At 42.4% G+C, this 12,226-nt stretch overlaps 1 protein-coding gene across 1 annotated transcript; it reads left to right on the top strand.

The window, feature by feature from the left end:
• Window positions 1-9,168: 9,168 nt before the first annotated feature.
• On the top strand, window positions 9,169-10,644 carry LOC129738242 (muscle segmentation homeobox-like). Its single transcript, XM_055729429.1, has 2 exons — window positions 9,169-10,283; window positions 10,544-10,644. Exons 1-2 carry the CDS (start codon window positions 9,686-9,688, stop codon window positions 10,642-10,644), a joined length of 699 nt encoding a protein of 232 aa, XP_055585404.1. The 5' UTR covers window positions 9,169-9,685.
• Window positions 10,645-12,226: the final 1,582 nt, after the last annotated feature.

The raw sequence follows: 12,226 nt of genomic DNA, 5'->3' as shown, positions 1-12,226 counted from the left end.
TTCAAGTCCTGTTTGCCTTCTTCAAGTCTTGGAGGCTATATTTAAGCATTGATGGCCTTCTTCAAGTCTTGACGACCTTCTTCAAGAAGCTCTGACGAACTTTTTGAGTTCTGAAGGCCTTCTTCCATTGATGATGACCATAATCAACTCCTGGTGACCTTCTTTAAGTCCTGATTGCCTCCTTCAAGTCCTGGTGGTTATTTAAGTACTGATGGCCTACTTCATGTCCTGATAGTTTTTTCCAAGTCCTGATGGCCTTCTCCAAGTCTTGATGACCTTCTTCAAGAAGTTCTGACGACCTTTTTAAGTTCTGAAGGCCTTCCTCAATTCATGATGATCATCATCAACTCCTTATGACCTCCTTCAAGTCCTGATTGCCTTCTTCAAGCCCTGGCGGCTTTCTCTAAGTACTGATGGCCTACTTCAAGTCCTGCTGGCCTTTTCCAAGTCCTGATGGCCTTTTTCAAGTCTTGATGACCTTCTTCAAGAAGTTCTGACGACTTTTTTTAAGTTCTGAAGGCCTTCTTCAATTCATGATGATCATCATCAACTCCTGATGACCTCCTTCAAGTCCTGATTGCCTCCGTCAAGTCCTGATTGCTTTCTTCAAGTACTAATGGCCTTCTTCAAGTTTTGATTGCCTCCTTCAAGTCGTGATGGCCTACTTCAACTCCTGATGACCTTCTTCAAGTCCTGATTGCCTCCGTCAAGTCCCGATGGCTTTCTTCAAGTACTTATGACCTCCTTCAAGTCCTGGTGGCTTTCTTTAAGTACTAATGGCCTACTTCAAGTCCTGCTGGCCTTTTCCAAGTCCTGATGGCCTTTTTCAAGTCTTGATGACCTTCTTCAAGGAGTTCTGACGACTTTTTTAAGTTCTGAAGGCCTTCTTCAATTCATGATGATCATCATCAACTCCTGATGACCTCCTTCAAGTCCTGATTGCCTCCGTCAAGTCCTGATTGCTTTCTTCAAGTACTAATGGCCTTCTTCAAGTTTTGATTGCCTCCTTCAAGTCGTGATGGCCTACTTCAAGTCCTGATGACCTTCTTCAAGTCTTGATGACCTTCTTCAAGAAGTTCTGACGACTTTTTTAAGTTCTGAAGGCCTTCTTCAATTCATGATGATCATCATCAACTCCTGATGACCTCCTTCAAGTCCTGATTGCCTCCATCAAGTCCTGATTGCTTTCTTCAAGTACTAATGGCCTTCTTCAAGTTTTGATTGCCTCCTTCAAGTCGTGATGGCCTACTTCAACTCCTGATGACCTTCTTCAAGTCCTGATTGCCTCCGTCAAGTCCCGATGGCTTTCTTCAAGTACTTATGACCTCCTTCAAGTCCTGGTGGCTTTCTTTAAGTACTGATGGCCTACTTCAAGTCCTGATGGCATTCTAAAAACAAAAACACAAATAGGATCTCAGTGAAACTTCACGTTTCTTTGAAGACATCTGAATTCTACTTAAGACTAAAGCGTATATCTTTCAAGGGTTTAATGGCTAGTATCGTGCTGATGCTAACAACACCAGCCCACAGAAAGAGTACTATGTGTGCCGTGATCGAGACTCGATCTCATAACCTCTGGCTTAGAAGACTTGAACGCTATCCTCTAGGCCACTGTCGGCGGCTGGATGTTCCTTTTCCAAGTCCTGAAGGCCTTCTTCAATTCATGATGACCATCATCAACTCCTGATTGCCTCCGTCAACTCCTGATGGCTTTCTTCAAGTACTAATGGCCTTTCTCCAAGTTCTGATTGCCTTCTTCAAGTCCTGATGGCCTTTTCCAAGTCCTGAAGGCCTTCTTCAAGTCTTGATGACCTTCTTTAAGAAGTTCTGACGACCTTTTTAAGTTCCGGATGCCTTCTTTAGTTCATGATGACCATCATCAACTCCTGATTACCATCATAAACTCCTGATTGCCTCCGTCAAGTCCTGATGGCTTTCTTCAAGTACTAATGGCATTTCTCCAAGTTCTGATTGCCTCCTTCAAGTCCTGATGTCCTTTTTCAAGTCCTGATGACCTTCTTCAAGTCCTGATTGCCTCCGTCAAGTCCTGATGGCTTTCTTCAAGTACTTATGGCCTTCTTCAAGTCCTGGTGGCTTTCCTTAAGTACTGATGGCCTACTTCAAGTCCTGAAGACCTTCTTCAAGTCCTGATTGCCTCCGTCAAGTTCTGATGGCTTTCTTCAAGTACTAAATGCCTTTCTCCAAGTTCTGATTGCCTGCTTCAAGTCCTGATGACCTTTTTCAAGTCCTGATGACCTTCTTCAAGTCCTGATTGCTTCCGTCAAGTCCTGATGGCTTTCTTCAAGTACTTATAACCTCCTTCAAGTCCTGATGGCCTTTTTTTAAGTCCTGATAGCCTTCTTCGAACCCTGATGACCTTCTTCAAATCCTGACAGTCTTCCTCAAGTTCTGATAGCCTTCTCTAAATTCTGATGGCTTTTTTCAAGTTTTACTACCTTCTATATTGAGTCCTTTTCGAAGTACTAACAACCTTCGTCCAAAGTCCACACGGCCTCCCAATTGACTTTTTCAAGTCCTAACAGCCTGATTCATGTTCGAATGACCTGTTATAAATAAGCTTAAACTGAATTCTATAAGTTAGCTCTGACGGGTTGCTTCAAGTTCCAACGGCGAATTTTGTTAATTTATTGAATTTTTTAACTCTATAAATTAATTGAGGTCCCAGGATTAGGTTTATGAAATTTTGTTTCTCATTAAACTTTTGCAACTTAATCGTAGCTAAAAAACCAACTGGCTTTATATAAAAAAAAATACTTCTATGCTAGAAAACAGGCCTGAAATAAAAAAAAAACTTTCCTGGACTGACTAAATACCTAATTTTATTTTTCATCAGATCAATTGTTTCTTAGAGAAATAAAAAAAAACAAAAATCTACACCCAGCTGCCACTTGTATACCGAAATAATTAACACTAATTTCCAGCCAATTTTATCGACTTTTGCACAAAACTAATCCATCTCGGATCCCTTATTTGATGAGCACCTTTTTTACGGTTTGCTGGCTGACAAACTGACCGAAAACTCCGGGTCACATTCTTCGAACCGTGACCACCTTTGAGTGAAAAGCTTCGAGCTGGAAGAGTGAAACAGGACAACAGGAGAAAAAAATCAGAGCTCGCAAAATTGAAAACCACTCGAAAATTCGGTTCAATTCCAGTGTATTGGCTGCAAAATGAGCTAGGGTTCTGTTAAAGCCGTTAAAAGCGACAGCGACTTCCACCTTTTGTGGTGCCAGATTTTTCGGTGAAAGATGCTGTTCGCTCGGGGTATAAAATAATGAACGAACGAACAAACGATCGAATGAGAATGAAATGAATGCTGGAGTAGAGCAAGCAGAGCAAAAAAAAAAACGCAACAGGGAGTCCTTGATGCAGAACAAAGCAGGCCTTTTGGCTATTCGATGAAACCACTCGACTTTTGCACCAGACTGAACAGCAGCAGCCTATGAGTTGACGGGAATGTCGAATTAGGTGAAAATCATCAAAAATAGTTTTTTAAAAAATTCTCAAATATGATACAGCAGGTTTGTTTTTGTTTACGTTTAACTGATTTAACAAATTTTTGACGGTCGCCACGGAATGATTTTCAAAAAGTTTGAATATTTCCAAAATTATCCAAATATATTTAACCAGATATTTTTCCCATATTTTAGCATTTCCGTGCCACGGTGATTAGGTTCATATGTGCCGTAGATGATTTTCAAATGAACAACAAACTTTACACACAAACGAAACATATCGCACCTTTCAGCCGCCGGGGTGTCGTCGTCCCTGATGTGCACAGCTTTCAGTGTTTTGTTTGGGATTCTACTCTCCATCCCTGTTTTCCCTTTTCCAAGGATGCGATTTTTTTTCAAGAGAAGAGGTTCTTCATGTGTGTTTTAATATTCGAAAAAAAAAAAAAAACAGGTAGGTACAAACTCGTGCCTCGATGCCTTTATAACAAATCGAAATTCGGGACCCTCGAGTGCGGAACAATGGAGGAAAATCTCCCTCTACAACCGATTCAGATATCTTTCCAAGTTCTTTTTTCCCATTTCAAAGCCAACCTGGATTACTGTCAAACTGATTTTGGCTTTTAAAAGTCAATTTATCATCTTTTCCAAGTGGTCCAAGGCGGCGACGTTTTGTTTTGTTCTTTGTTATTCGCTTGATTCAAATTGCAAGGTGATTTTCGAAATTAAATTTTAATGGACTATTGTGTGGAGCTTTCATTGATTTACTCTAAATAATTGTTAAATGACTTTCGGCGACACATTCAAAATGAGTTAGAAACTGAACTAAAACTGAACTGCGCCTTGAAGGAAAATGAGATAAAACTGAACTGAAACTGAACTGAAACTGAACTGAAACTGAACTGAAACTGAACTGAAACTGAACTGAAACTGAACTGAAACTGAACTGAAACTGAACTGAAACTGAACTGAAACTGAACTGAAACTGAACTGAAACTGAACTGAAACTGAACTGAAACTGAACTGAAACTGAACTGAAACTGAACTGAAACTGAACTGAAACTGAACTGAAACTGAACTGAAACTGAACTGAAACTGAACTGAAACTGAACTGAAACTGAACTGAAACTGAACTGAAACTGAACTGAAACTGAACTGAAACTGAACTGAAACTGAACTGAAACTGAACTGAAACTGAACTGAAACTGAACTGAAACTGAACTGAAACTGAACTGAAACTGAACTGAAACTGAACTGAAACTGAACTGAAACTGAACTGAAACTGAACTGAAACTGAACTGAAACTGAACTGAAACTGAACTGAAACTGAACTGAAACTAAACTGAAACTGAACTGAACTGAAACTGAACTGAAACTGAACTGAAACTGAACTGAAACTGAACTGAAACTGAACTGAAACTGAACTGAAACTGAACTGAAACTGAACTGAAACTGAACTGAAACTGAACTGAAACTGAACTGAAACTGAACTGAAACTGAACTGAAACTGAACTGAAACTGAACTGAAACTGAACTGAAACTGAACTGAAACTGAACTGAAACTGAACTGAAACTGAACTGAAACTGAACTGAAACTGAACTGAAACTGAACTGAAACTGAACTGAAACTGAACTGAAACTGAACTGAAACTGAACTGAAACTGAACTGAAACTGAACTGAAACTGAACTGAAACTGAACTGAAACTGAACTGAAACTGAACTGAAACTGAACTGAAACTGAACTGAAACTGAACTGAAACTGAACTGAAACTGAACTGAAACTGAACTGAAACTGAACTGAAACTGAACTGAAACTGAACTGAAACTGAACTGAAACTGAACTGAAACTGAACTGAAACTGAACTGAAACTGAACTGAAACTGAACTGAAACTGAACTGAAACTGAACTGAAACTGAACTGAAACTGAACTGAAACTGAACTGAAACTGAACTGAAACTGAACTGAAACTGAACTGAAACTGAACTGAAACTGAACTGAAACTGAACTGAAACTGAACTGAAACTGAACTGAAACTGAACTGAAACTGAACTGAAACTGAACTGAAACTGAACTGAAACTGAACTGAAACTGAACTGAAACTGAACTGAAACTGAACTGAAACTGAACTGAAACTGAACTGAAACTGAACTGAACTGAACTGAAACTGAACTGAAACTGAACTGAAACTGAACTGAAACTGAACTGAAACTGAACTGAAACTGAACTGAAACTGAACTGAAACTGAACTGAAAATTAACTGAAAATGAACTAGCCGGCAGGCCTGGGCCAATTGCCGAGGACGTATTTGAGGATGGATTGAACTATTTTGCAATACAGGCTCTTCAGGCAGTACACGTCCTTTAAGTCCTTGGCCACTCGGCTTCTGGAAACTTTATCGACGACGTAATTCGTATATGTTTCGAATTTCACCTTACTTATGGTCAAGTATTACGCCCAGACCATTGATGTAATCCACACGCGCCAGGTTTATGTTATTTTGATGATGATTAAAGATCGTAAGCTTTTTTGCAGATAGAGCGAATCCTGTGATTCCTGTGCATCTCATAAGTCTTCCCACCACCAGCTTTGGGTACAGATAATTGTTGGTTTGAGAGGAACAGTCAAAGCGGTCGCCTCACATTCGTGTCCGGCAAACGTCTCATTTGGATGGCAAATTTTTGTATCAAATACCTATCCTTTTTTGTCTTTATTTAAGAGGTTTTCAGCCACAGGCTGGTTAACTTCTGGAAACACTTATACTATTTCCTGTTTATTTAATGGATTCTGACCGGGTTTGCTCTTCTTCTCCTCTTCTAACAACAAAATGGTCAAAACTTGTATGCATCCTGGAAAATGAAAAACTTGCGTTCCTCATTTTTCTTTTCACCACAGTATCTGGTAAATGGTGTCCACAATGAAATTGCCACACACAAAATTGCTTCGAAAAATTCGAGTTTTCATCCGATTGCCATCAAATTGATTTGAAAAATATGGATTGAAAAATACCTTTAAACTTTATTTTACCATTTTACTCGTATTTTATTTACAGTCCATATGCAAATGCCCGCACCTTGGCCTTAACCCTGGACATAAAATTCTGCACAACCAACCGTTTTTAGCAAAACCCACACTTTCTTTATTCTTTAGTTCCTCGACTGTCTTTACTACTTTAGGTCGTTTGAATAGGTGCTGCTTCATAATTGCCCAGTACTTCTCGATGGGGCGAAGCTCCGGAGTGTTGGGAGGGTTGAACATTTTCGGCACGAAAATGACCTCATTGTCCACATATCACTTCAGCACGTCCTTGGAGTAGTGGCACGAGGCCAAATTTGTCCAGAAGATTGTTGGGACTTTGTTGGCCTTCAGGAGAGGAAGAAGCCGCTTCTGGAGACACTCTTTCGTGTACACCTGTCCGTTCATCGTGTCCTGGGTCACGAAGGTTGCACTCCGCTTCCCGCACGTGCAGATGGCTTTCCAAACCAGGAATTTATTCGCAAATTTGGACATCTTCTGAGTGCGGACATGCTCCGGAACGCTGAATTTATCCTTGGCCATGAAAAATAGGTTGCCGGGGATCTGTTTGAAGTCGGCCTTCACATATGTTTCGTCGTCCATGATGCAAAGTTGAAACTTTCGTCAGCATGTTGAGGTACAATTTCCTGGCCCGGGTTTTGGCGGATTTGTTCTGCTTTTCGTCGCGATTAGGGGCTTTTTGTACCTTGAACGTTCGAAGCCCAGCCTTAGTTTGGGCCTTCTGGACAAAACTTCGGCTTAGGTGCAGCTACTTAGCCACATCCCGAACGGAGGCGTTCGGGTTTCGGTTGAAGGTCCCTACTACGCGGTTGTGATTTTTGGTGTTGTACGGAGTACTTTTTCCTTCACTTCTGGGCTTCCGATCGGTGGTCAATCGTTCCTCAAACCGCTTAATCACTCGTGACCTCGTGAAATTCGCGATTCCCAACGTTTTAGCGATGGAACGATGCTGTCAAACACGTCTTCAAGCGATCGATGCTTACTTAGATGCGGCATGAACTATGAATCCGTTGCGAATATATGTTTGTCTATGAAGATAACTTTAATGCATTCTTAATAAAAAAAATCATGCCATAAAAATCAAAGTAGGCAGAATTGAAAAAAATAGGCTGGGTTCTAATCGACAAGTCGAATTCCAAGTTTTTTTTTAAATTAATTAGGCTCTACAATTTGTAATCGTTGTCTAATGAAGCGAGCAATATATTCATTACGATTTACTAAAGCGTGCTTAGCATGGAAAAAAAAACTTCACAACAGCAATCAGATCCAATAAAGTCGAAATTAATTGCTAACCCCCGCTCCAGCGCTCTAGGTCAACCGACCGAATGAAAATGGTAGCAAATGGGGCAGAACGAGGACGACGAAAGACCGAAAATTAAATAAAAAATAAATTTAGCACAAACAAAGAGCCAGTAATTATCAAGATGGACAAATCAGCAATTATGGTGGCTCTTTCAGTGTATATATTTAAAAGTAAAAAAAGGCCAACCGAAAGTGACCTGTATTCGGGACCGGGAAAACTTTCCCCCCCGAAATTGTTCGGGACTACCGGAATGGAGGAGCTCCGGGTTCACTAAGAACGACGCCAACACAAAGCTATTAAAAATTAACAAGAATAAAATGAGCTGGAAATAAGGGAAAATTATCCCCCGACGGCACCCGGGACAGTTTGCACCCGGCCGAACCCCTGGCCAAAAACGGTCCCAGTCCCTGAAAACGACGAGGACTATTTTGTCCAAAATTAATTACACAGTAAATAAGAAATTATGGAATGAAAATTGAATATAATAGCTTCGCCGGTTGCATCCGTCTCGTTCTGGCTCGAGTGGAGTGGAAACACCGAAAAACGAGAGGCTAATTGAATTCGCGCTCCCTAAACTGTCCTCCCACCTCTGCTGGCTGAGCGAACCGCCGCCGCAAAACCTGAAGGCTGCGCTGGAGGAGGTGGCACTGCCGCAACGCAACACAGAATCAGTGGAAAAAAGTTTGACAGCTGCCGCACTCTCGTTTGGCTGCGGCCTACTGAATCAACCAAGAGCAAGCAATATACCAACAAACAGACACAAACACAGCCGAACAGCGAAGCGTCGAAACGACCGTGCCTGTGCTGCTTCTGTGGGTTGAAACAAGTCAGCAGGAAACGACAACATGACGGGGAGAATCTTTGGGAGGGGAGGTGATGCGAAAAACGACCTAAAACATAATCGTAAAATATGAACAACTTCATTTGCCACGACGAACGGGTGGAAAGCGAGCGAAAAAACAACTAGCCGCAAGCCACGGCTTTGCTGGCTGCTGTTCCGACGAAGGAGAGAGGGAGAAGAAGGGTGGAATGGAAGAATAGCAACAACGATTTGTTGAGAAGTGTAGACAGAGCGTCCCCTCAGGGTGAAGTGTGTGTGGTTTATGTGCTTCGGGGTTATGTGTGTGTGAGTGCACGACTGTTTGGGTTATGTACTGGGAGATGATTGGGTTAGGGGACTGTGTAGGTTTACACGGAGACTCCGCCTACTGGAATCGCGCGAGGAGAAAATCAGGTTTCCAACGCAACTAGGGAACCAGTGGTGTTGGTGTGTGGGATGTTGTGTGAGAAGATTTCTGCCGTAGCCTGGGCGCTGCCTTGTTGGTGGACAAACTGCCTGTTCACCAGTTGTATGACAGTCGTAGAGTCGTGAGCACGCAATCGTTGTTGAAGAGCGCCCTCTTTGCCTTGTGACGGATAATCTTGTGTCGATTGCGGATCGTGTTGTTTGTTGTGCTCCTTTTTTCCTTCCAATGTTTCTGTTCGCCGACGTCGTCGTTGGTCGTTGTAGAAGCGTCGTCGCTGTTGTTCCTTTAGCCGTTGCTGATAACGGTTCCAGTGATTTGGTGTGACCAGCGGGAGTAGATAAGAGTTATTGATTTTTTTGTTGTTGCTCCGACGCAGAGGTACAAGTGCGTGAAATTGTGAGTCGTGGATTGCGTGGATGCAGCACTTTAAGAAAAGGTCGGAGATCAAGTGGTGTTTTGTAAACTGAAAGGAGCTGGTAGAAAGAAAAACCAAGCTCTGGATTATAGTGTGGATTTGAGTGTTTTGGTTAATTGGGTTACGAAAAGTGGTCGAATGCAAGAAGCTATTTAACAGGAATCCTTCAGGAAGCAGAGAAGAAGAGACACAGCGAGCTATCGCCGGTATTTATGATAAAATCATCAGGAATGACTGTAACTCCGATACGAATGGCGATGACCAGCCCGACGGTTCCTGTGCAACAGAAGAGTGCCTCGCGGATTAGTAACTTCAGCGTAGCGTCATTGCTCGCTGACACCCGGCCTAAGACGCCGACCGGGATGATCGGGATGACGGAAGTACTTCTACCTGCCAATCTCTCCCAGGCCAGTAGTTCACCCCGATCCGCCCACGACAGTAGTTCCATCAAAAATGATCCGGAACGATCGGATACCCCGCACAGTCTGCTGGAGTCGGACGATTACGACTCCAACCAGGAAGATTCGATTGTGGACATCGAAGATATTCACAATGAAAACAGCAGTAGTTCTCAGCCGGGAATGCCGGACAAGATTGGATCCCCCTCGATGTTGCAGCATTCGGCGGCGCTAACGGCGGCCGGACATGTTCCTATCCGACCGACCCCGTTCAGTGCCTTGGCGGCGGCAGCGGCAGCCTGGGGTGGCATGAGCGGTGGAATGCCCTGGCCCGCAGCCCGACAAATGCCTCCCTTCGGTCCGCCCGGTCTGTTCCCTGGACAGGGTTTCGGATCGGGACAGCTCGGTGCAGGTTAGTGTCTTACCCAACCCATATTCAAACCAATTTAACTAGAATAGTGACGATTCAACTAGCGTGCGGCCGTTGACCATCCGTCGGGTCAATTAGATTCCTAGTAGCTAGACCTAGACCACGGCGCTCAAATTTGTATATTAATTAGCATAAATGTTTACTAAAACCCAGCCGGGCAAGCGACCGATTAGTGGACGACGGTCAAACGGACAGCTGTCCGCAACCTGGCTCTACCGGGTGCCATTTTTTCTCTTAATTAGCTGGAACGTTAATGTCTCAATCGAGCGAATCCGGGGAATCGCGTAGTCCTAATGAGTTGAAACCCCCGGAGCCGAGGAGAGCGGTTCCCAACTGTAACTAATTGCCGGGACACCCTTTGGGTTTGTTGTTTTTTTTTCTTGTTGCCTCAACTAAGTTTAGGCCATGAGTTCCACCGAAACAACAACGAAAAAAAGAAAAGAACTAGACCATCAAAATTCAAACCAATGGGTTAATTAAATTAGAGAATTTAGATTGGGGAATTATGGAAATGCGGCGGGGCCACGGGTTGTGTGCTGGAGCTGTGACTCTTTGGGTTAGAAAAAAAAGGGAGAAATCTATCGCCTTTCGTTTGCGTTACGTTTTGTTTTAAACCGCTCGAATTCCCACCGATTGTTGGCTTCCTGCCGGGGCCGAAACCCAACGGGTGATTTTTAGTTGCCCATCTTCAGCTTCAACATAATTGATTTTCACCGATATAGGTGTTGATTATTTTGTGTGTGTTTTGTTCTGTGTGACTCGACCTTGAAGCAAATTTCTGGTGACAAATAATGTCAAACGTTTGAAAATAGATAGAAAAATATCTACTTTTTGGTTGTGTCAAGCGTATACTATTTTGAAATTTCTACACTCGAGTACTGTGTCCACACTTTGCAAAGTTATCGACGTTTTACACTTTGATTCAGCACTGATGTCATGAATGCCATCGAATGCATAAACATGTAGTTAACATTCAATTTTGTCTTCAAATTTTGAATTTATCAAAACAATTCTGGATGTAATCAGTTTTTATCAGACATTGAACAGTTCTAACGTTGGGATTTTTTTTTACACCTGAGTACTTTGTTTACAACAATATTGTTGGCAAGTTTCCGATGATTAGCAAATGTTTTCCGGGAATAAATTCTCACTTAAATATGTCATAAAAACCATCTACTATTTGAATTGCAATCAGATTTTCTCATACTTATGTTGACCATATTCAATATTTGAGCTTTTGACGCATGAGTACTGCGTTCACAGGAGAGTTTCCATTTCCGACTTAGGTGTATTGCAGTAACGGAAAAGGTTTAATCAAGTTGGAAAATTCTGTAGTCCACGATTAAGTGTTGTAAATTTTGGTAATTTGATGGCAGTTTTCAAGTGGTCAACTTCCGGTCATTCGGGGCTACCTCAATTTCGCTGTCTTCCACCATTTCACGGCTCACCCGATTACCATCACCTGATCCGGGCTGCTTGGGGTCAGCTACCCGGCGTAATGTTCCGGAAGGAAGCAGCATCATCGTCTGGCTGAAACATGTTGATTACACTCGCACCAATCTTCAGCTCAAATGTGTTGTGATGTCGTAATAAAACGAGCCCCAAAACAAGCTCCAACCTCATATAACCACCGGTAGCTACCAGTGTTTACCGATTTAACGATCTCTTAGCGTCCGTCTACTTCTTCTTCTAGCGTCTCTGAATCTAGCCACAGGTTTCAAAACTATGAATGGAGGCTGCGAGATTCAGAAAACAAAATAAAAACTAAACTCGTTACTAATTACAAGTTAATTAAGCTGTAGCCCCGACAACCTTTCGGCGCGTCACCAATAAAACTCCTCAAACTAAACTTTGAGGTTAAGAGCACATATGTACATGCGTACGTAAATACTGCTCATCGTTGTACTCAGATGGGTCCACTTAAA

This window comes from Uranotaenia lowii, chromosome 1 (assembly GCF_029784155.1).
Source record: "Uranotaenia lowii strain MFRU-FL chromosome 1, ASM2978415v1, whole genome shotgun sequence".
In the NCBI taxonomy this organism is placed as follows: domain Eukaryota; kingdom Metazoa; phylum Arthropoda; class Insecta; order Diptera; family Culicidae; genus Uranotaenia; species Uranotaenia lowii.
Note: the sequence above shows the minus strand (reverse complement) of the source record. Positions and strands in the feature narration are given on the sequence as shown.